Genomic DNA, 24,748 nt, shown 5'->3' with positions numbered 1-24,748 from the left:
CAAGTTTTTAGAAGAAAACTATATTCTTTTAAAGAAAATGAAAACATTCTCAGAGGAAAAACTTAATTTAAGTCAAATCATACGCTTTTGTCGTGGAGCCTGATACGCAGAGCTTTCCTGCAACAGGTGTTCGCCCCTGCCACGCGGACAGGGCGCCCCCTCGTGGTCTCTCTTGACCCAGAGCCCTGTGGCTGGAATTTGCGTGAGAAGGTTCTTTTCCCAAGGCTGAAGGAGGGCGAGCGGAGGGGGTCGGAGGGAGGGGCGGTCCCCAAGCCAGGAGCCAGGGATGCGAAGACCAGGCGGGATGGTGGCTGAAATCACCCATCAGAATCCCTGTGACCAAATCCCACTGTGGCCAAAGGCAGGGCTCCTTTACAGCCCCCACTCCCCGAAGGTGTCATTCTTCACCCCCTCCTGTGACCCCGCCCGCACAGGACACCCTTCCCACCCACCAAAGGCTCTTACGAGACACGCAAACACGCGTGCCCCCCCGCCAAACCCCGCCTGCCAGCCCACCCCTGCCCCCCAGGGGCGGTCTGAGACGGGGGACCCCTTCTGAACCGGGAAACGGGGAGGGGCGGTCCTGCGCCCCGCGCCCCTGCACTTGGTCTGGGAGCCTGCCCGAGGCCGCCAGGCGCAGGGGCCTGGGAACGGAAGGCTGGCGTGGGGTGGGGGCAGGCGGGGGCCGGGCAGGAAGAAAGGAAGCGGCCAGAGGAGGCACAGACGGTGAATAAATAGAAGCAGCTCCGCCGCGGGGCCGGCCCCTCGACGGCAGCTCGGGGGCTCGTGGGTGGGGGTGGGGCGGCAGCCGCGCCCAGGGACGCGGAGCTCGAACGCTGACCGGGTCCCCCTTCCCGCCCGGGCGCGCGCTCTCGCACACGCACGCACACGCACGCACGCGCGGCCCCCGCGGGGCTCCCCCACCCTCTCAGAGCTCGGTGACGTGCACTGCAGGTGAGGGAAGGGGGCCGGGCCGGAGGCGCCGCAGGTGGCAGCGGCGGCACAGCAGGTGGCCCTCCAGGGGGTAGCAGCGGCGTCCGTCCTCCCCGCTCAGCTGCAGCCCGCAGTCCTAAGGAAGAACACAGCCCCGACCCCGGAGTAAGCAAGGGGGGCACGGGAGGGCACAGGAGTGTAACGGGGCGGGGTGGATCTCTGGGGCCCGGTGCGACTTCCGAAGGACTTAGGCTTTGATTGGGTCGGGGGATCTGGAGCCCAGTGTCGGCCCCAGCCAACGCAGATGCCTCTCAGACTTCCAAAGGGTGGTTGCCGGATACCCCTCTGGAATCTGCTGGAATCCGCGGGAGGGCTGGGCCGTCCACGGGGGTATCAGCCCAGAAATGTGATGATGGCTTTTAACAACAACCAACCGACTGGGGCGCTGGGGTGGCTCGGTTGGTTGAGCCTCTGACTCTTGATTTTCGCTGAGGTCATGATCTCAGGGTGGTGAGATCGAGCCGGACATCTGCTCATCCCTCTCCCTGCTCATCCCTGCTCCCCAACCCCCTGCTCACTCTCTCTCTACAATAAATAAAATCTTAAAAACAACAAACAACCGGTTATGTCTCTCAGGCAGTGCAGATAACTAGAAAAGAGAAGGGGACCCAGAGCTGAGGCACAGAGGCTCCCACACCAAGCGGAAAGAGGAGGAAGACTGGAGCCAGAGGGATTTGAGGGGGAAAATAAAAGGAAAGCCGAAAATAGATGGTCCCAAGGGCACAGTGAAGAGAGTCACGGAGGGAGGGTCAGAGTGCAGAAAGCCACTGAGAGGTCAGGACAATGACAACTGAGAAGTGTCTCCTGGATCCCACCACATAGGGGTCATTGGTGACTTGGGGGAGGGGACGGGGGTCAGGTATCTGACCGTAGGACCCTAAGAGATGGAGGAGAAAAATCGGGAGAGATCCAGTAAACAAGGAGTTGTGCTTTCTGTCCCGTGCCTTACCATTTGACCTCTACAGTATACTTTATAGGCGAACTGCCTCTGTTTAACAAGTTATGAGATTCTTACTGGACCTCCGTAAACTTAGGCTGGCAGGAAGCGGAAAGGGTAGCGTGGGGAGTGCGCTGTCAGGACTGGGGCAGGGCCGACTGCCCAGCTTCTTCCTTCCTCTGCCCCCCAGCCCAAGGAGACCCCTTCCATCACACTCTCATCACATCCAGGGCTAACCTGCTTTGGCACTTGGCCCCCAAAGGCCCTGAGACCAACACCTGCTGTCCTGCTCCACACAAGTCACATCCCAGGAATCGCCCTGTCCTGCCATCAGGCCCTGCTGCTAACCGCCACATGCCGGAGAGGGGCCAGGCAAGAGGGCCCGGACACCCTTGCTCCTGGCCGAGGGTCTCCCTGGGGGCAGTAGCCCCGAGGCTCTGGCTGTGTATCACCTGCCACTCGCCTTGTTCGTTGGCTCTCAGCATCGACCCTCCCTGTGCTTAGTGGTCCCAGCGGGATCCCATGGTCCTCAGGAAGCAGACCGGATCCCCTGGTACTGTCAGAGGGGACACCGAGGCCCTTCTGTAGGCCATGTCTCCTCCTGCTACTCCTTCCCTGGTCCCCCAGCAGGATTCTAGTTCCCGCTGGGCCACCCGCCCCAACGAAGGCCTCCTGGGTCCAAGCAGACCCTTGACAGTTACTGAAGATTTCTCATAGACACATCCTCCTGCTTTGCACTGGGGCCCTAAACCCAGCATGCTTTTCTCGGTTCTTCTCCTACCTCTGTTCACTCATTCTTGGCCTCTCCGTATGGCTGCTTTGCCTCCATGCACCCCCTAAATGTTGGTGTTCCTTAAGCTATCCTGAACCCCCACTCCTGCCCCCACGGCTCTCCCTAGAAAACTTCGTTCACTCCCCTGGCTCCAGCTTCAAGTTCATGATGGGACTTAGGCGTCCAGCCATGACAGTAACAAGGACTGACTCTCCCATCCTACCTTTAACAATGAAAAACCAGGTCAAAGATAAGGAACACTGATTGTCAGACCTAGGATGACAGACGAGGGAGGTCAGTGATCTCTGAGAGAAGGCAGATTCGTGAGGTGAGCCCTACAACTGCCCCAAGTTACTACCTGAAAAAACTGCCCAAAGAGGGCCCACGGGTCTCCTTGCCCTGGGAATCTGGGGAGGCCAAGGCAATGAGAAACCACAGGGCAGAGTATCAGAGAGGAGAGAGAGCGATGTGTGCCTGTGACTGCAGCCAGAGTCTTTGAACTCCAGCACGTCTAGCTGCCCCAAAGGACATCTCCACTCAGGTGTCCCCAGTGTACTAAGAGAGCAACTCTCCCTTCCACCTCCCACCCTCAGTCTCTCCTGGGGTCCTAATGGACACCTCCTAACCCCTAAACTGGCACATCCAGTCATGGCCCAAGTCCAGTCCCTTCTAAAGCACAACTCAGTGCTCTACCCTGAACCCAGGACCACAGCCTCGACACCACCAGTCTCCGTCCTCCCCACAGAACCCCAGCCCCACGCTCTCTTCCTCTATTCATTCTCTGCCTGGCATAGAGAACCCTTTTCAAAGTGCTCATGCCACTATGTCATCCTTCTCGAACATTCTCCACCTCGGGATAAGTCCACACGCCTCAGCTGTCATAGCCCTATGTCCCCCGCTCCTGCCAACTTCTCGTGACTCAAAACAACACAGTCACCTTCACCTGTAAGCATGTTCTGCTTCCACTGCCTGGAAGCCTCGCAGCCTCCTTGGATAACTCATTCATTCTGCAAATCTTAGCTCGGGCCTCACTTTCTCCAGAATGCCTTCCCTGATTCTCCAAGGCCTCCTACGCCCTCCGACAAGTCACCCCAATGGCAATACTGACCCTATCCGGATACTGCCCAAACCCTCACTGCCGCCCTAAGAGTGAAGACACCTGATTTTTTACTCTCTGCACACCCCCAGCATCCCCCACACCGCAAATCTTAAGTAAATATGTGACTGGAGAGCGCCTGGGTGGCTCAGTGGGTTAATGCCTCTGCCTTCAGCTCAGGTCATGATCCCAGGGTCCTGGGATGGAGCCCCACATCAGGCTTTCTGCTCATCGGGGATCCTGCTTCCTCCTCTCTCTCTGCCTACTTGTGTCAAATAAATAAATAAAATCTTTAAAAAAAAATATGTGACTGGGGTGCCTGGGTGGCTCAGTGGGTTAAGCCGCTGCCTTTCAGCTCAGGTCATGATCTCAGGGTCCTGGAATCGAGTCCCGCATCGGGCTCTCTGCTCAGCAGGGAGCCTGCTTCCCTCTCTCTCTCTCTGCCTGCCTCTCTGTCTACTTGTGATCTCTCTCTGTCAAAAAATATGTGACTGGATGGGAAACAGGGGCTGAGAACATATTGGGGAGAAGGGAGAGGGCACCCTGGGGAGGGCGGGGTGAAGGGGGCAGAACCATAGAGGAGGAGGCCAGTCCACAGAACCTGTGAGAAAAGGAGCTCCAGGTGAAGAGGGGAGCCACCAGCATTCGGCAAGGGGGGGGGTTGGGGGGCTGTGCTCACCTCACAGTGGTAACACTCCACGTGGTAGTCTCTGTCCATGGACACCACCCGGATGGTGGTCTCACAGCCCTGGAGGATGAGACAGGGTTTGCATGCGATCAGCACCCCAGGGTTTGAGGGGCACACGCCTACACAACATGGGCCAGCCCAGCAGACGTGTGTCCGCGCCCACGTGAGCCCTGACTACTGTTTCCATGAGCAGGACAGAGGCAGTGGGGACACACGTCCGGACATCCTGGTGCAGCTGTGCCCACAGCATGCACACGTGTCCACGAGGGCGGTCACAGGGGCAGTCACGGGCGTCAGCGCGCACACACGCGTCCTTCTCTGTTCTTTGCCATCAGGGAGGACCGTGGCCCAACCTACTGCTCCCGGCACAACGGCCTGGGGCAGAACCAGCAGGCGTGGGAGCAACGAAGCCAAGAGAGCACTGTCCCACCCCAGGCTGCATCTTTCTCTCACCTGTTCTGCCCACCACCTCGGCCTGCACAGCTAACAGACCCCAGGAGCCAGCCTTCCATCACGGGCCATGGAGCCCAGGGCCACCATTCCTCTCTGACTCATGTAGGGATGCCTGGGCACTTGTGGGCACAGCACAGCCCTCGGCCCTGAGGGATGTGGGGCAGGGGCATCTGCTCATCCCTCCCAAGATTGGGGGCCAACCCCAGCGGAACCAGGCCAAGGCCAGGCTGGGCCAGGCACCTGGTCATCACCCGATGAGTGGCTCCTACCTGCGCAGGAAGGATAGGACGGGCACAGGAGGCACATTTTGGCGCAAAAACCCTGGAGGGATAAAGGAAACCAGACGGGACCAGCTGAGTGGCCAAAGGCCAAGGGCACCAAGGCAGACCCCCCCCACAGCATCAGGACCCCTTCCCTTGTGTGGACACACACTGGGCTGGGCGCAGCCTCTTTGGTGCCTTCTTGGCCTTTTATCTGGCTCCCCAATTCACGTCTGCCCCATCACCTCCTCCAGGATGGCTTCAGGTTTTCCCTACCCTCTCCCTCATGCTCCCTGTGAGTTCCCTGTCCCCTAATGTCCAGGTTTGGGCTAGGACCCCTGTGAAACCTGGCTCCATACTGAGTTCCATGGATCTGCACAGGACACCCACCCAGTGCAAGGCAGTAGCTGGGGACCAGAGCTCAGAGGGCCGGGCCTGGAGCCCCAGCAGGGGACAACGGATTGGCTGCTCATGTGGATACCCCGACAGGCAGGGAAAGGACAGCCACAGAGACTCCAAGCCCCCCCCCCTTGGGCAGAAGGGGCCTCGCCTGCCCTGGGAGTGGAGGGACAGATGTGGGCGGGGAAACCAAGGAGTCCCGCCCCCATTAGGAGGAGAGGGAACATGCAGGCAAAGGCAGGGAGAGGAAAGAGACTGGGAAAGAGAAGGCTGGTGGCGGGATCATCCCAAAGAGGGCTCGCCTTGCCCCAGCCACTGCGTGCACAGGGGGAAGCTGCAAGTGGCAAGGCCAAGAATGGAGGGCACATGGACAGGCCGGTTGGAAAACTGCTTCTGGGGTGGCAGGAGACACAGCGGGAGTCCCAACTGCCCCCCAGCGCTGGCTACTCACGTGTGATAGTCCCTGACACAGTAGATGTTGTTCTCCACGTCCACAGTGAAGGGCACCCCGTCCAGGCACTCGTTGCACACTGAGCACCGGAAACAGCCTGGGTGGTAGGACTTCCCAAGGGCCTGCAGGATCTGGGGGTGGGAGGCACTGAAGGGTCAGTGCAGACGGAAGGCTCAGCACAGCCCCCGGAAGAGGCTCCGGCTCTGAGCCCTTGGCAGGTCTGCAAAGGGGCATGGGTGGGTCCTAAGACCACCCGTGGCAGAGGGGCTCCAGGAGGCTGGGGGAGGGTCTCACCATCTCCATGATGAGGTGTCCACACACGCTACACTTGTCAGCTGTTTGCTGGAACCCGGAGTACTGAGAGGAGACAAAGGATCCAGAATGTCCCGTGACAAAGGGGCCCTCGCTGCCCAGCCGGCACCTGCTCCTGGCCCCAGGTCTCCACATGGAGCAGGAGGGTCACCTCCCCTGCTCTCACCCACGGTGGCCGGGACCCAGCTCTGACTCACCAGGAAGTCCTCCTGGCAGTAGACTTTCTCACCCACGTTGTAGAACGCCTTCCCTCGAAGTCGTCTGCCTGCAAGGACAAGGATCGAGAAGGGGGTCGGTGGGCCGCTGGAACCCGGGGAGGGAGCCCCTGCTTCCATTTCTCAGGACTCTTCTCCGACAGATGAGAAGCAGATTATGGGCAAATTTTAACATTTCCCTTTAATATTAGGTTACTACTGTGCTAATAATAAATATTTTTTAAGAAATTAAACAGAACACATTGACAAGATTATTATAATATATATTATATATATCTGAGCAAATATATGAAGGGAGTGTTTTTCAAATGTAAACTGTTCTGGTTAATTTTTAAAAATACATTTGTTTCAGGGATGCCTGGGCAGTGCAGTTGTGGACTCCTGGGTTCGGCTCAGGTCGTGAGATCGAGCCCCGCATCAGGCTCCCCCCAGGTCTCTGTCTTTGTCTCCGTCTCTCTCTCCCTCTCTAAAATCAATCAATCAATCAATCAATCTTGTAAAAATTAAAAAAGAAAAAAAAAAAAGATTCTCAGTGGGACTGAGAGCAGATGTTCCAGAATGCACTGCCATCAACTGTGAACATCAGGACAACTCTCACCAGGTAAGAAAGCCCTAGTGAAAGAGGTGTCCTTGTCAAAGCAGGGGCCCCAGCAGACCTGGCAATGCCATTAGAGGCATCCCATCAGAGTCGGGAGGAAGACCACAGTGCCTGACCAGGAACAGGAGCGAGCCTCCTCCCCTGATAAGGGGCACCTGCGAGAAACCATCAGCGGACACCAGACATCAGGGTTGAACATGACATGCTCTTCCCCAGGGGATTCAGCACTGGACTGGAGGCCCAAGCAGTGCAATAAGGCAAGGGAAAAAAATTTTTTTTTTAAATTAGGGGTGCCTGGGTGGCTCAGTGGGTTAAGCCTCTGCCTTCGGCTCAGGTCATGATCTCAGAGTCCTGGGATCGGGCCCCGCATCGGGCTCTCTGCTCAGCAGGGAGCCTGCTTCCTCCTCTCTCTCTGCCTGCCTCTCTGCCTACTTGTGATCTCTGTCAAATAAATAAAATCTTAAAAAAAATTTTTTTTTATAAAAAAAAATAGTCCCATAAATATTTCAGTAAACACACACATGGGAAAGCGAAGTCTTTTCAGCACATAGTGCTGTGACAACTGGAGGACAAAAATGAAATACGGAACAAAAATGAAACTCAATTCCTAACCTCACACTATACATAAAAGTATAATATGAGGGGGGCGCCTGGGTGGCTTAGTCAGGTAAGCACCTGACTTCGGCTCAGATCATGATCTCGGGGTCTTTTTTTTATTTATTTAAGATTTTATTTATTTATTTGACAGAGAAATCACAAGTAGGCAGAGAGGCAGGCAGAGAGAGAGGGAAGCAGGCTCCCTGCTGAGCAGAGAGCCTGAATCAGGGCTTGATCCCAGGACCCTGAGGTCATGACCTGAGCCGAAGGCAATGGCTTAACCCACTGAGCCACCCAGGCACCCCATGATCTTAGGGTCTTGAGAACGAGCCCCACGCCAGGCTCCCTGCTCAGCTGAGTCTGCTTCTCCCTCTCCCTCTGCCACATCCTCCTCCCCAGCTCGCTCTCACACACTCTTGCTTTCAAATGAATAAATAAAATCTTTAAAAAAAAAAAAAGTATAGGGGTGCCTGGGTGATTCATTCGGTTAAGCATCTGTCTTCAGCTCAGGTCATGATTCCAGGGTCCTGGGTTCGAGTCCCACATCAGGCTCCTTGCTCAGTGAGGAGCCTGCTTCTCCCTCTGCCTGCCGCTCCCTTTATTTGTGCACCCTCTCTCACAAATGAATAAATAAAATCTTTTTTAAATAAATAAATAAGAAGAAAATAGAGGCACGCCTGGGTGGCTCAGTCGGTTGTGTCCGACCCTTAATCTCAGCTCAGGTCTTTCTCTCAGGGTCGTGAGTTCAACCCCCACACTGGGCTCCATGTTGGGTCTGGAGCCTACTTAAAAAATATATATATATACTATGAGAAAATATTCACAAAACATCTGAAAAGAACTTGTACTCAGGATATACATATTCTTACAACTAAGTAATAAAAGACTTAAAGTAACTTTCAATTCAGGGGCACCTGGGTGGCTCAGTGGGTTAAGCCGCTGCCTTCGGCTCAGGTCATGATCTCAGGGTCCTGGGATCGAGTCCCGCATCGGGCTCTCTGCTCAGCAGGGAACCTGCTTCCCTCTCTCAATCTCTCTCTCTCTCTCTCTCTGCCTGCCTCTCTGTCTACTTGTTATCTCTCTCTGTCAAATCAATAAATAAAATCTTTTAAAAAAAATAAAAAAATAAAAAGTAACTTTCAATTCAAAAGCTGAGCCAAAGACCTGAACAGACTTCATAAAAGAAGATATAAATGGCCAAGAAGCAGACAAAGAGCTCCTCAACCTTATTAGTCATCAGGGAAACGCAAATTAAAACCATAAGATATCACTTCACATCCATCAGAATGGCTAAAATTAAAAAGACAAAAATACCAACTGTTGGCAAACATGTAGAATAACCAAGTCTCTAACATTTCTAGTGGGAGTATGAAAATGGCACAACCCCTCTGGAAAACGCTGGCAGTCTCTTACGAAGTTAAACATACACTTAGCCTCTGACCCAGAAATTCCACTCCTTGGAATTTACCCGAGAGAGAAAGGAAAACATTTGTCCACAAATGACCTGTACGGGAATGTTCACAGCACAATCTATCAGTGTGTGAATATACCACAAGTTACACACACAAGAAAATCCTACTCAGCAGTAGAAAGGAGTGAGCTACTAATATGTGGGTTAGGGGCGCCTGGCTGGTGACTCTTGATCTTGGGGTTGTAAGTTTGAGCCCCACGTTGGGTGCAGAGGTTACTTAAAAATAAAATAAAATCTAGAGGGGCGCCTGGGTGGCTCTGCCTTCAGCTCAGAACCTGATTCCAGGGTCCTTCTCCCGCTCCCTCTGCCTGCTGCTCCCCCCTCATTGTGCTGTCTGTCCAATAAACAAATAAAATCTTTAAAATAAACAAATAAATAAAATCTTTGAAAAATGACACAGAGGTGGGGGGCGCCTGGGTGGCTCAATCGGTTAAGCGTCTGCCTTCAGCTCAGGTCATGATCCCAGGTTCCTGGGATCGAGCCCCGCATCGGGCTCCCTGCTCAATGGAGAGCCTGCTTCTCCCTCTCCCTCTACCTGCCGCTCTGCCTACTTGTGCTCTCTCTCTCTCTGTCAAATAAATAAAATCTTTAGGGAAAAAAAAAAGACCCAGGGATTTTTAAAAAATAACTAAATGTTTAGCAAAAAAAAAAAAAAAGTCAGCCATAAAATAGTATATAATATATGACTTCATTTATATGAAGTTCTAGAAGAGACAAAACTAATCCGTGGTGGTAGAAATCGGAACACTGATCGGGCAGGTGTGATGGGAAACACTGGGCATCACCTAAAAAAGGGCAAGATTAGAGTTTCCAGGGTGTTCAAATTTCTCTGTATCCTTGTTAGGGGTGTGAGATACATAAAAGTACATATGAATCCAAAGTCTTTGAACTACACACTTTAGATCTGTAAATGGAACCCAGTTACACACACACACAAAGATAAACTGGAAACATCTCATGCCAGAGTAAAGAAGTGCTCCAAGACCGATGGAGGCTTGCCAAAAGGGCACACGGACCAACTCGAAGGAACCTCTTCTGGCCAAATTTGAGCATCAAAGAGAGTAAGGGCTGTATTGCAAAACATGGTGTGTGTGAATAAAAGTCCATGAGTAAAAAAATGCTCGTAAAAGAAAAACAATTTTCCCTCTCTTCAAGTTTAAAACTTCCCTTACTAAAGTTTTAAAATACTCCTTGGAGGGGCGCCTGGGTGGCTCAGTGGGTTAAAGCCTCTGCCTTCAGCTCAGGTCATGATCTCAGAGTCGACTCAGGTCATGGTCTCAGGGTCCTGGGATAGAGCCCCACATCGGGCTCTCTGCTCAGCAGGGAGCCTGCTTCCCCACCTACTTGTGACCTCTCTCTGTCCAATAAATAAATAAAATCTTAAAAAAAAATAAATAAAATAAAATGCTCCTTGGGGAAATCCCCCTCCACACAGACCTCACCCGATTCCCATGGACACACTTCCAAAATCAAAAATGATGCGAACATGGGAAGAGACAAGGTATCACGACCAAGAGTGAGAAGAAACAATAAATAATTGAAGTAGGACTTCAAAGACATCAGATATTGAGATTATTAGATACAGAATATGTGTATTTAACATGCTTGCAAAAAAAAAAACAGATGTCCAAATCCCGAGACTACAAAGACTTCTTGGACAGAATGTTAAAAGCGATAACTAAAAACAAACAAAGATAAATTGGACTTCCTAAGAATCGCTCTTCAGCAGAAGATGTCATTAAGAAAGTAATAAAGCAAGAATAGGTTAGGAAGGGGCGCCTGGGTGGCTCAGTGGGTTAAGCCTCTGCCTTCGGCTCAGGTCATGATCTCAGGGTCCTGGGATTGAGCCCAGCATTGGGCTCTCTGCTCAGCGGGGAGCCTGCTTCCTCCTCTCTCTGCCTGCCTTTCTGCCTACTTGTGATCTTTCTCTGTCAAATAAATAAATAAATAAAATCTTTAAAAAAGGATAGGTTAGGAAAAGAATTTACAACACATATCCAACACAGAACTCAGTATCCAAGACATGTACAGAACTCCTACAAATCAATAAAAGCCAAACAACCCAATTTAGAAATGGGCAGAAGACTTCAACAGTCATTTTACAAACAAAGGCATTCAAATGGCCAACGGACATGAAAAGGTATATGAGTCTTCACTACTCATCAGAGAAATTCACATTAAAATCTCATTAAAATACCATGCCAGGGGCACATGGGTGGCTCAGTGGGTTGGGCCTCTGCCTTTGGCTCAGGTCATGATCTCAGGGTCCTGGGATCGAGCCCCACATCGGGCTCTCTGCTCAGCCGGGAGCCTGCTTCCCCTACCCACCCCCCCGCCTGCCTCTCTGCCTGTTTGTGATCACTCTCTGTCAAATAAAAAAATTAAATAAAATAAATAAAATAAAATAAAATACCACGCCACCCTCACTAGAATGGCTGAAGACTGGTGATGCTACATGCTGGCAGGAATAAGGAAAAACTGGAATTCTAATACATTGCCAATAGGATAAAAAACTGCTTCGTCTACTATGGTAAACTGCTTAGCAGCATATATTAACGTAACTCCAGGACCCGGAAACTCCATTGCTAGAAAAATAAGTATAGGACCGGTTGGCTGGTTCAGTCAGTAGAGCATGTGGCTCTTGATCTCAGGGTTGTGAGTTCAAGCCCCATGCTGGGTGTAGAGATAGCTTAAAAATAAAATCTTCGAAAGAAAGAGAAATAAAGAAAGAATATAAAGATCCATCAATGGACATAGACACAATATGACAGTTTTATTTATAATCACCAAATTATGGGAACAGCTTAAAAGTCACGTGCTGATGCCTGGAAGGGGCATAAGTAATCTTCTGGAGTGATGGAAATGTTCTACACTTGACCCAAATGGTGATTACACGGGCACACAGACAGGTACAAATGTATCAAGCTGTAATGCACTCAAGATTAATATGTTTTGGGGCACCTGGGTGGCTCAGTGGGTTAAAGCCTCTGCTTTCAGCTCAGGTCATGGTCAGGCAGGGAGCCTGCTTCCCTCTCTCTATGCCTGCCTCTCTGCCTGCTTGTGATCTCTGTCTGTCAAATAAATAAAATTTAAAAAAAAAAGATTAATATGTTTTACACTCTTTTTTTTTTAAAGATTTTATTTATTTGTCAGAGAGTGAGGGAGAGAGAGCGAGCACAGACAGACAGAATGGCAGGCAGAGGCAGAGGGAGAAGCAGGCTCCCCGCCGAGCAAGGAGCCCGATGTGGGACTCGATCCCAGGATGCTGGGATCATGACCTGAGCCGAAGTCAGCTGCTTAACCAACTGAGCCACCCAGGCGTCTCTGTTTTACACTCTTCATGTATTTTCAATCTTGATAAAAAGCAAGACACTATCAAAGTTGGGGCAGATTTGAAAAAAGGACCAAAGAAGATTTCTAGAAATAAAAAAAAAAATCCAATCAATGAAATGAAAAAAACTCAAACAAAGAGTTCAACAGGAGAATTAACACAGCTGAAGAGAAAAAAATGAATGACCTGGATTCTAGCTTCCGAAAGACAGATCTGAGGAAATTAAACAGAATGGGAGACAGAGAAATGGATGATATGAGAGGAAGAAATTAAGAGACACAATGGCGGGCGCCTGGGTGGCTCAGTTGGTTAAGCATCTGCCTTCAGCTCCCTGCATTGGGTTCCCTGCTTTCCCTCTGCACCCCCGCACCCCCATTGCCCAAGCTGGCCTGCCGCCCGCTCTCTCTCTCTCTCTCTCTGACAAATAAATAAATAAAATCTTAAAAAAAAAAAAGACACCATAGAATGAGAAAGTCTAATATTCCTCATTTGAATTCTAGAAGAAAATAATAGAGAGAATGGAAGAGAAGCAATTTTTGAAAATGAAATAGCTGAGATTTCCCCCAAATTGATAAAAGACCTAAATCTTCAGGGACACCTGGGTGGCTCAGACAGTTAAGCCTCTGCCTTTGGCTCAGGTCATGATCTCAGGGTCCTGAGATCGAGCCCCAAGTCAGGCTCCCTGCTCAGTAGGGAGTCTGCTTCTCCCTCTTCCTCTGCCTCTCTCCCTCTATCCATCTCCCCCACTCATGCCCTCCCCCCAAATACAGACATACATACCTACCTGAATCTTCAGATCTGGAAGTCAAAATGAATCCCAAACAGGACAAATAAAAGAAAACCCACACTTACACACATCAGAGTTAAACTATAAAAGAACACTTTAAATTATCAGTACTTTTTTTCTAATTGTTATGTGAAAGTATTTTAAATATCCTAGAAAAATAATCCTTGGAAGGTATGCATGTTTTACCATGTGCTTCATGGTATCTTCTTGTTTTTTTTTTTTAAGATTATATTTATTTATTTGACAGACAGAGATCACAAGTAGGCAGAGGGAGAGAGGAGGAAGCAGGCTCCCTGCTAAGCAGAGAGCCTGATGCGGAGATCGATCCCAGGACGCTGAGATCATGACCCAAGCCAAAGGCAGAGGCTTTAACCCACTGAGCCAGGCACCCCACCCTTTTTTTTTAAAGGGTATCTTCTTTTTTTAAAAAGATTTTATTTATTTATTTGACAGAGATCACAAGTAGGCAGAGAAGCAGGCAGAGAGAGGAGGAAGCAGGCTCCCTGCTGAGCAGAGACCCCCCCCCACCCAATGCGGGCTCGATCCCAGTGTCCTGGGATCATGACCTGAGCTGAAGGCAGAGGCTTTAACGCACTGAGCCACCCAGGTGCCCTGCTTCATGGTATCTTTCAATGAATAGGGTTTTTTAATTCTGATGTAGTCAAATTTGTCAATCCTTCCCTTTACATTTGGCTCTTTTTCTATGGGGAAAAAAAAAAAAAAGCAAAAACTTCTTTACCAGAAGACAAGTAAAGATAAGCAATCTTTTCTTAAAACTGTCAAGTTTTTCTTTATACATTTAAGTCTTAGATCCAGCTGGATTTGATTTGATTTTTTCAGATGGATCACCAACTTTCCCAAAACCATCTACAATGCCATCTATATCACCTATCAAGTGTTCACACAGATATGGGTCTGTTTCTGGACTCTCTATTCGGTTTCACTGGTCTGTCTATCCCTGCACCAATACCATATGAAATTAATCAATATCGGTGCCTGGATAGCTCAGTTGGTTAAGCAACTGCCTTTGACTCAAGTCATGATCCTGGAGTCCAAGGATCGAGTCCTACGTCAGGCTCCCTAATTGGTGGGGAGCCTGCTTCTCCCTCTGACCCTCCCCCTTCTCATGCTCTCCCTCTCTCGATTACTCTCTCTCTCAAATAAATAAATAAAATCTTAAAAAAGAAAGAAATCAATCAATGTCAATACATACTGAGACCTGACAGTGGAAGTTTCCCTGACTTGCTCTTTTTCAAAATCATCTTGACTATTCTTAGCCTTTTTGCACTTCCATTTTAATTTTAGAATTAGCTTGTCAAATTCATGAAAACCTGATTAACTGTAACTGCAATGCATTATAGATCAATTTGGAAAAAACCAACATCTCTACACTATTGAATATACCCATCCATGAATATGGTATATTTTATTTTTCTTATCTTACTGCAATGACCAGGACCTCTAGTACAATGCTGAATTGAAGACATGACTGCAGGTAGCTTTGTCAGTTCCTCATTTAAAGGGTCATTTTTCTCTAATTTCACCACTGAGTATGATGTTTGCATAGATTTTTTTTTAAAGATTTTATTTATTTATTTGACAGAGAAAGATCACAAGTAGGCAGAGAGGCAGGCAAGAAAGAGAGGGAAGCAGGCTCCCAGCTGAGCAGAGAGCCCGATGTGGGGCTCAATCCCAGGACCCTGAGATCATGACCTGAGCCAAAGGCAGAGGCTTAACCGACTGAGCCACCCAGGCGCCCTGCATAGATTTTTAGTAAACAACTTTTGTCAGGTTTAGAAAGTTCCCTTTTATTCCTAGTTTGCTAAGGATTTGCATCATAAATCAATGTTGAATTTTACCAATTGGTTCTTCTATACCTAGTGAGATGAATGTCCAGCTTTTCTCCTTTAATTAATTAACAAGGTGCATTACATTAATGAATTTTTTTTAAGTAGGCTCTATACCCAGTGTGGGGCTTAAACTCATGACCCTGAGATCAAGAATCACATCCTCCAGGTGCCTGGGTGGCTCAGTCAATTAGGCATCCACCTTCAGCTCAGGTCATGATTCCAGGGTCCTAGGATTAAGCCCTGCATCAGGCTCCCTGCTCAATAAGGAGTCTGCTTCTCCCTCTCCCTCCCCCTGCTCATGCTCTCTCTTACTTGCTCTCTCTTTCTCAAATAAATAAAATCTTAAAGAAAAAAAAAAAGAGTTGCATGCTCTATTGATTGAACCAACCAGGCGCCCCTACATTAATGAATTTTTTAATGTGAATCCACCCTAGTATTCTTCAAATAAACTCACCTTGGACATAATGTATATTATCTTGACTACACACTGGTGAATTCAGTTCTGGAGGAAATAAGAGGGGAATAAAATAAATAGTACCCCCCCAAAATTCCCAGAACTGAGGGGGCAAACATTCAGTCCAAGAGGGCTCTGTGTGTGCCCAGCACAACCACAATGGTTAAAACCCTAAAACAAACATAAATAAAATGTTCCAAGTCAGGCTGCTGCTGTCTTGTATAAGTTCAGAAGCACCGCTGCATTGCATCTACATAAATGGTGCCCCCTGGAACCGTGCAGTACATGGCCGTTTCCAGACACCATTATAGCTGGGTTTTGTGCAACACGACATTCTTCCTCCCCAGAGCTCCTCAATGGAAAACCTGTAGCAGCAAAAGCAGCTGCTGGAAGATAAAACCATGACAAAATGCTAAGTGAGGGGTGCCTGGCTCCGTCCTCGGGGAGTAGGACTCTTGATCTCAAGCCCCATGTTGGATGTAGAAATTACTTGAAAATAAAATCTTAAAAAAAAAAACAAAAACAAAACAAAACAAACAAACAAACAAACAAAAAACGCTGAGTGAAAATCGCTTCAAATTTGGAAATCTGTTCCCAATCTAGAAAGTATAAGGGTAGAATAAAGGCATTTTAGACAGCAGAATTCAGAACGGTCCTCCCAGGTGCCTTTTCTTAGGTAACGATAGAAAATCTTGGTAGGCAATGTTCCACAGTTTTGATTCCTTGCTTCTCCTCCAAGTTTTTCAGTCTCCAACCTTACCTCAGACAATCTGGTTCACTTAAGGGAAACCCAAATTCACTCCCATTATCCATGGATGGGCTTGATTAGCATAAAGACAACTACTCTTCTCTTACTACGGTCTTACTCAGAGACTCAGGCCTGTGGGTCAATCAATCATAGCCCTTCCCACCACCCAAGAACTCGAATCAGGAATGGATGTGTGAGATGCTCTGGCCAATGACATACAAGGAGATATTTGCTACGCGTTTGCTTGCTTGCTTTCTTTCCTTTTTTTTTTTTTAAGATTTTATTTATTTTCAGCGAGAGAGTACACACAAGCAAAGCAAGGGGAGAGGCAGGCAGAGGGAGAAGCAGGCTCCCTGCTGAGCAAGGAGCCTGATGTGAGACTCGATCCCAAGACCCCAGGATCATGAGCTGAGCTGAAGGCAGATGCTTAACGTACTGAGCCACTCAGGCATCCCTGCTATGTGCTTTCTGGAAAAGAAGTTTCTAAAACCATGACCAGAAGAGATGCCCCCTCTTCCTCCAGATTAGTGGGGTGCCAATGGAGGTCTCAAGCTGCCTAAGACATTTCACCACCATAAGAGAAGTTGCCCCAAGGAAAAAGCCAAACCCAAGGGAAACCCAGCGAAGCTACTCACAGGGCTTGAGCCACCAGATCAATCCCAACCTGAAGCTAGCCCTATTGAGCCAAAAAATATTCTTTGAGTTTAAGCCTCCTCAGCAGCTTCTCTGTCATCCCCAGCTAAAAACTTCCAGAAAATAGTGGATTCAATGCAGAGTATACATGGGAAGACACAGAATGGGGAACCTACAGGGGTCCAGAGGGCAACCAACTCAGACTGACAAGCCTCCCCATGGAAATTCAGTAGGATGCCTCATATAATGGAGCCTCCAGGGGAGAGGGGCAGAAAGTGAAGATAGGATGAAACAAACCAATACAAGGGGGGAAAAAGGTTAAAAAGGAAAAAAACTCCTGGAAAAGACTACAGGGGGGGAAAAAAGGGATGTAATCACCGTATAATTCTAGGCTCTGCAGTGAATTTTTAAACAGTCAAAGTAACATAAACCAGCTTTACTGACTTAACCTCAGAAAACAGAAGGAAGAAAAACGGACAGTGTTCCTCATCTGTCATAGCAAAAGTAAGGCTAAAAAGAACACATCCCTGCTTGAGTTAAATAAATAAAGAAATAAATAAATAAATAAAATCTTTAAAATTAAAAAAAAAAAGGACAGTGTATGCTTGTTACAGATACGAAGGTGTCTACTAGAGTCTAAAAATTGCTAAAACAAACACCATGGGGAATGGGACCAGGAGTGGAAAGGTGACTGTTTTTTTTGCTCTTGCAAAAATAGCTTCTCAGGACTAGCTACTTAACATATAGAGGTGCATGTATTACACCTCTATAAAATAAAACATTAAAATGCTTCGTGTAAATAAATGAGAGACATTTGCTTGGGGGCTAAGCCTGAAGGAACGGTAGGAGAATTCGGAAGGCGGCTTTATTAGGTGGGTTGGATGATAGCCATTTTTTTTTTCCTTTCTGAACTTTGTCTTGGTTAAATTTTAACATTTATAGTTTTTACTGTGTGTCAAATTGAGAGAAAAAATATATGGCAGGAAAAGAAATTTCAGCCCCACACCCAGGCAGCCAGGAGACATCAATAGCCTGGCATGGGACGGAGGCACCAAGGCCAAGGTGGGGGGGCAGGGGTCTGCAGCTTTCCTTGAGGTCAGCAAAAGGCTCTCCTCCCTGGTTCCACACCTCACCCCCCGACCCCCGCCCAGCAGATCTCCCAGGGGCCTGGGCCTCCCCAGCAGGCCAGGCCCAGAGGTAAAGGGGTTACAACTCAGCCTCCTCCACACCCCACTGGGGCCAGGGCTGGACCGTCCACGTGCAGGGGACTCAGGTGCCAGGGGTCCCGCGGCACAGGAGGGCCGAGGAAGAGGTCACCTACCACAGGAGTCGCAGGTGAAGCAGTCCGTGTGATACAAGCTGCCCATTGCCTGGCAAGCCTGCCTTGCTCCGTAGATGCCCAGCCCACACTTGATGCAAATGCCTGTGGGAATAGAGGCAGGAGAGAGCGGAGGTTAGCACCGGGAACATCCTGATGCTGCCCGACCTCGGGTGAATGAACTTCCCAAGGCCTCCGTCGCTCAGTTATTAATGGCTGATGTGGGAATCATACGGAGCATCCTAGGGTTTGCGCCTGGGGTTGTCTGAGGATTCAAAGAGCAAGCAGAGAAACTGGCCCCGAGTCAGAGCTCCCCAGCACCGTCCTTGCCAGTAAGATGTTAATGACACGCCGGACGCTGGGGCGGCCCAGTCGCTTCAGTGTCTGACTTCCCGGTTTTGGTTCAGGTCGAGATCTCAGGGTGGCGAGATCGAGTCCCACCTTGGGCTCCAGGCTCGGTGCAGAGTCTGCTGGAGATTCTCCCTCTGCCTCTGCCCCTCCCCCCCAACTCGCAAGCGCGCATGCGCTCCCGCTCTCTCAAGAAACAATCTTTAAAAAATATTAATGACAAAAAATAGATACTTATTAATGACTTTTTTTATATAAACAGACTTTATTTATTTGGGCACTAGCAGAGGGGAGGGGAGCAGCAGAGGGAGAGGGAGAAGCAGGCTCCCCGCTGAGCAGGGAGCCCGACAAGGGGCGGGCTCGATCCCAGGACCCTGGAATCATGGGGGATCTGAAGGCAGATGCTTCACCGACTGAGCCACCGAGGTGCCCCTGTAAATGACATGTTTATACCAGAAAGTCATTCTGGCCCCCTCCCCAGTGACCTGTTCGTGGACTGACAGAAAATCCTTTCTGCCATCTCTGGGCCAGAAAGAATAAAGCGCACATGGGCACAACGAGGGCAGGGTCGCTGAGCCTCCCCAGCCACGCTTTCCTCCTCCGGAGCAGAAGGGGCGTCTGTTCTCTTGCTCAACCAGCACGTGGACACTGCTAGGCTGCTACACGCCCCACCGCTGAGGTCCTAGAGATTATGCCCCACACCAAGGAAGTCCCCAGCCTCGAGGAGCCTCTGGGCCCACAGAGGGGGTCAGCCGACAACAGGCAAGTAAGTGCTATGGAGGAAAATACGGCTGGCTAAGTATCTATCAGTGTGTGTGTGTCTTAAATAGGATGATGACGGGGAAGGCCCCAGTGACAGGGTGACATCTGAGCTAAGTCTAGAAGAAAGTGGGGAGGAAGGTGCCGTGCAGGCATCTGGGATCACTGGGTGGAACTGGGGACAACCCCCAGCAGGACAGCACCCAGCAGGCGGGGAAGGGGAGGTAAGGAAAAGGGTGACCAGCAATGCCAGGGGCCCAGAACGCGGGGTGGGGGGGGGCAGCCCAGAAGCCCCCTTCAGTTACCCAGGGTCCCCATACCCCTCAGGGCAGGAAGATGGGCTCCACTGGCCCTCTGGACCCTATGTCTGCTGGCTGCTCCAGGACATGCTGCCCTCCCCCTCTCCCTCCTGCCTTCTCCCAGATCTTTCTCATCAGCATTTAACCGTGGCGGATCCTCACCCCCATCAGCACCACCACATGTCAAGAAAGCTCAGTCCACACTCAGCCGCCTCCTGACACTGCAGACCGCCAGGCTTCCCGACCTGATCCTGCTATCGAGGTGGGCCAGTTCCTCCTTTTCTGTTTCCAGGATCCGACCCACACCCACATCTCCCGTCCCAGCCCTAGTGGGAGCACCCTGCACAGTGCTGGGCCTCCCATGCCTCAGCCTCCCCAGGGGAGGGAAGGCCAGCTCTGATGCCCTCAAAACCAGGCAGGCACTCCAAGGCAGCGGATGGGGACCCAGGTGAGTGGAGAACAGAGCCTCGGCTGTGGATGGCTACTGGGTGGGAACACAAGCCCAGAGCTGCTGAAGGGGCCAAATTTTCAAAAGAAGCTAGAAATCTACATTTGTATGTGACATCTTTCCACACTGAAGTGAATTACTAACTTACATGACTTGAAAATGCAGAGGTCAAGCACACTAGGCCCACAGGTTTCCGCACACAGCCGTTCCTGGGCTCCCCCGGGGTCCTACCCACCGCAACGCCTCACCCCTCCCGAGGGCTCCGGGTGCTCTGCCCCAGCCCAGACCTCTCTCCTGAGTCACGGATCCACCTCCCAGCTGGCCCCAGACCACCACGGAGCCGGTGGATCTCCCGTAAGACCGGTCTGGCCTCTGGGTCCCTGCTGGGGAAACAGCACTGGCGCGTGGCTGGGTTTCGGGGTGGCAACCCAGTGTCCCCTCCCTTTGTCATCCCCGACGCTGAATCTCAGCTCCTCTGCTGCCTGATTTCCACTTCATTCCCTCCTCTCACCGCCACTAGCCTGACTCAACACCAGCTCTCATCCCAAAGGCCATTTCAAAAGCGTCCTCAAGACCTGGCCCCCAACGGTCCTTCCCGCAAACCACTGCTGGACTCCTCTTTCTAAAGTGAAAAGGACCCACCACTCCCCCCTTACTCTTGTCCATCAAGCTCGAACACCTGACCTTGTCCCTCTCCTAAGTGACCAGAATCCACAGTGAAGAGCGAAAGTCAGTTGCCCGTGGGAAGCAGGACGGGAGGCGGGGCAAGAGGGGAGGCTAATGACTTTGAACGATTCATTTTGACTTCTGTTTGCTTTGTTTTCTAAATATGTGCTTGCATCACTTTAATAGAAAGACACTGAAGAAAGAGAACCAGGAGCACCGAGTCCACACAAAATTCATTCAGGGGGTACAGCATTTCAGAGAGTGGACTCCACCTCTGGGATGGAACAGGGAGAGGCCAAGGCCTGGCAAACAGCGGCTGGGCTGGGGCATCACAGGGTCCTCCTGTGCGAGAGTCAGCTCAGTCCCGTGATGTGGGGGACAGACAGTGGAGGGGCAACGGCAGGCGGGTGAGCAAAGGGGATGCTGAGCAGATGCTGGGATGGGAAGAGGTGGGAGTGCCAGAGAGTCTGCGACCAAACTGGGGTGGGTGGGCTTCTTCCTCGCCTCTCTCCTTTTCTTTCATTTTCCTTTCTTTTCTTTTTCACGAAAGACCCTTGTATATACTTATTAACCAAAGCAAAAGGGCCAGTGGAAAGAGGAAAGCCAAAGATGGAGGAGGTGGGGGTTGGAGGTGAAATGACCACGGTCCTTAGACTTGGACGTGGACTTGACACCCTGAGGGTAACAGGCACCCTCCAAATGCTGACCTCAGTTTTCGCAGCAAAGTCGAAAGCGAGCCCAGGAACCGGAGGGACAGGAAGGTTGTTGAGGGAATCAAAGAGGGAACAGATCAACGCTTAGGAAGATGCGTGGTGCCCAGAAGATCACAGGGGTTCAAGACCATCACCCCACCCCACCCCTTATGGCAGCAAAAAAGGGTGCTGTGGCGTGGACTCAGAGTCAGGGTTCTGCAGGGCATAGGGGGTCCAGAGGAACCCGAGGTACTAGTGAGACCAGGTGGCAGTGAGCACTGAAGACCGCCAGAACGATGCAAAAACAGGGTGTGGCCCTGGGAGGAGGGGGCTCAAGAGAAAGGAGAGAAGTCACCAAAGTTAGAAGTTCTGGAGGGGGAAAAAAAAAAAAAAGGTTCCGGAAGCCTGAGGCTGTTGGCTGGCTAAGGGCAGAGGAACTTGGTGAGGAGAGATGGGAGCAGTTCCAAAGATGTCAGTGAACAGAGAGAGGGACCAGGACGCCAGCAAGTGTCAGGGCCAAGGAGGAGGGCGGATGGCACAGAAAGGAACAAGCACACTGAGGTTGTGGAATATTGGACATCCCTTGGAGCTCATGCTACCTGCCTACTTCCTTTTGCAGAACTTCACATTATTGGAGCTCAATTGTATGAAACTGCTACTTTTTATAGCTCCAAGAACTCAAATTTGTTAGCGCTAAGTTATCAGCAATATGTATGCAGTAGTATGCAGTAGCTGCCCGTATTCTTATAAATTAGGAAAATGTTACCTGGATCTGGCTTCTCTTGGGGGTAAAAAAAGATCTACCATCCCTCACCTCCCACTCCTCGGTGGCTCGGTGGCCCCTTTAGAAAGGATGACCCACCAGCTTCAGCCCTTCCTTCCCTCTCCCAGTACGAGCTTGGGGCCGGCCACCTCAGCTTCACACAAAGACCCCGCCAGCAGCCACCCTGGGCCCTGTAGTGCAGGGGGACAGGAGACAAGCAGTCCTGCCGGCAGAGAGCACTGGAGTCATCCCCTTCAGAACACCATCGCACCTTTGGGTCCTGCCATCTGCCTGGCAGGAGAGGCAACAGCTTCCTAACCCATCTCTGCGCTCCCAAGGCCACCAGACGGCAGCCGCAAGACCTACCTACCAAACCACACATTTCTCACCCCAAGGCTCCCAGATGAGCCTGCAACCCTCCCGCGGGAGCCCCCTCGAAAAGGCAGACCGACCCTGTGGCGCAGACACTCCCCTGAACACCTGAGCCCTCCCTGGCTGCAGTCCCGGGCGCAGAGTGGAACAGTGCCCATTCTCACTCGCCTCCCTTGGCCCGCATTCTTCTGTCTGCCTGGAATGCCCCCATCTAGCCTGTCACATACAGCTTCCTCCTCCCTCAAGATCCAGTTCCGGGCGGTCCTGAGCTGCTGGCTGGAATGAATGCACGAAAGATACAAACCCACGTCCAGCCTCCGTCCCGCTCCGCGTGATAACCACTCCCACCCCCGCCAAAGCCAGGTGTCTCCGCCTTCCCGCTTACTTATCAGTAAGTGGGGGAGGGATCTCGAACCTAAAGAAGAGACCTACCAGTTATCCAACAAAACTAGGTAGGCAGGGAGCGGCCAGGGTCGGACTGGGAAATGCAGGCTGTCAGAGACTGGTGGGCTTTGCAAACGCAGCGCAGCTGGATTCCCTTTGGAAACAGCCCATACACGCAGCGCAGCCCAGAGCGAGGACAGCCCAGTGTGACCGGCTTGGTCCCCTTACACCTCGGGGTAAGGGCTTCCCCTCCCTCACACACTCTGCCCCCAGTCACTGCCATCACCAAAGCTTCGGGTCAGGAGGGTCCGGTGGTACCTGGCTCAGCCCACCTCCCTGCTCCTGTACACTCCCCACACTGCTTGGGAGCTACGGGAACACCAGTACCGCGGGCTCCTACCCGGCCAGGGCTGCCAGGCCGGTCACAAAGCACCGCGAGCAGAGGCAAGCGCTGAGGATGAAGAAATGATCCGAAAACGGCTTATTCCGCCTACTGACCTGACTTACTCTCCAAGTGAAGAACAGTGAGGGCATCAACTCACTTTGCCAGAACCCCTTCCCCGGCCGGAGATCCACGGGCGAAGTTGCTGCTCTAAGTAAACCTCGGACCCCGCACTCACAGCCCCTGTTGCCCAGCCCCCACCCCCACCCCGGGAGCCACGCTTCTCCCGGCGCCGCGCACCCCGACCACCGCGGGGGGCTCAGGACCGCGCGGCCGAGCTCGCTCACCGAAGTAGTCCCGCGCCGTGCGCGCCTCCAGCGCCCGCTCCAGCTCGCGGGTCAGCGCCTCCAGCCGCCGCTCCGCCGCGCTCGGGCCGCCCTCTCGGGCCGCGGGCAGCGGCAGCGAAGGCAGAGGGAAGGGGGCCGGCCCCGCGGGCTCCGGGGAGCGAGCCGGCGCGGGGCCGGCGGCGGGCAGCAGCAGGTCGGCGTAGGCGCCGGCCGAGCCGCGGGAGCCGAGACTGGACACGCTGGAGCGGGCGCTGCCCACCGACGGCGGCCCGGGGCCGGGGCGCGGGTCTGAGCGGCCGGAGCGCGGGCTACCGTGGCGCTGGTCGTAGCCCAGGCTGATGCCGCTGGAGCGGGCGCTGCCGCTGCCGCCGCCGCCGCCGTCGGAGCCCGCCAGGCTGGCCCGCGGGCTGCCCGCGGGCTGCGCGCTGAGCTCGGGGGCCACCGCGCGCCGCGGGCCTCGCTCCCCACGGCTCAGTCCGTCCGCCCCGGCCTCGGGGCCGCCGCCGCCGCCCTTCCCTCTGCGGCCCAGCGCCTGCGCCGCCTCATCTCCAGGCCCGGGCCGCGGCCCCCGCCGCCCCCGGCCTGGAGAGTCGCCGCCCGGCTCCAGCTCCCGCAGGGCCAGCCCGGCCAGGAGCAGGGCCGCCTCGTCCGCGGCCGCCCGGGAGCGCTGCATGGCCCGGCCCGCCGGCCCTGGCGCGTCACCTCCGCCTCCGCTTCCCGCCGCCGCTCCGGCCGCGCCGCCGCATCGTCCGCCCCAAGCCCGGAGCCCGCCCCGGGACCCCTGGGCGCGGGGCGGGGCGGGGCCGGCGCCGGGCCGGGGTCGCTCGACCGGCCACGCGCGGTCCGGGGGCCGCGGCGCTCCGCTGAGTGGCGCGCGCGGCGGAGGAATGCGCGCTCCGAGGCGCCGGGCCGCGCCCCCTCCTCC

General features: G+C 52.3%; 1 protein-coding gene across 2 annotated transcripts; it reads right to left on the bottom strand.

The window, feature by feature from the left end:
• Positions 1-24,684, bottom strand: WTIP (WT1 interacting protein). 2 transcript variants are annotated; one of them, XM_032841915.1, is made up of 8 exons: positions 23,824-24,657; positions 18,367-18,468; positions 6,559-6,626; positions 6,344-6,406; positions 6,050-6,180; positions 5,209-5,260; positions 4,478-4,546; positions 1-1,069 (listed from the first exon to the last, which is right to left on the bottom strand). In XM_032841915.1, exons 1-8 carry the CDS (start codon positions 24,494-24,496, stop codon positions 929-931), a joined length of 1,299 nt encoding a protein of 432 aa, XP_032697806.1. In that variant the 5' UTR covers positions 24,497-24,657; the 3' UTR covers positions 1-928. The 2 variants fall into 2 exon arrangements, 1 of the variants encoding a protein (XP_032697806.1); XR_004380781.1 differs by having other exon boundaries at positions 1,017-1,069; positions 6,050-6,196; positions 23,824-24,684.
• Positions 24,685-24,748: the final 64 nt, after the last annotated feature.

The sequence above is a fragment of the Lontra canadensis genome, unplaced genomic scaffold, assembly GCF_010015895.1.
Source record: "Lontra canadensis isolate GAN:19392208 unplaced genomic scaffold, GSC_riverotter_1.0 scaffold125, whole genome shotgun sequence".
Lineage (NCBI taxonomy): Eukaryota > Metazoa > Chordata > Mammalia > Carnivora > Mustelidae > Lontra > Lontra canadensis.
The sequence above is the reverse complement of the archived record's forward strand: the minus strand, read 5'-3'. Positions and strand labels throughout refer to the sequence as shown.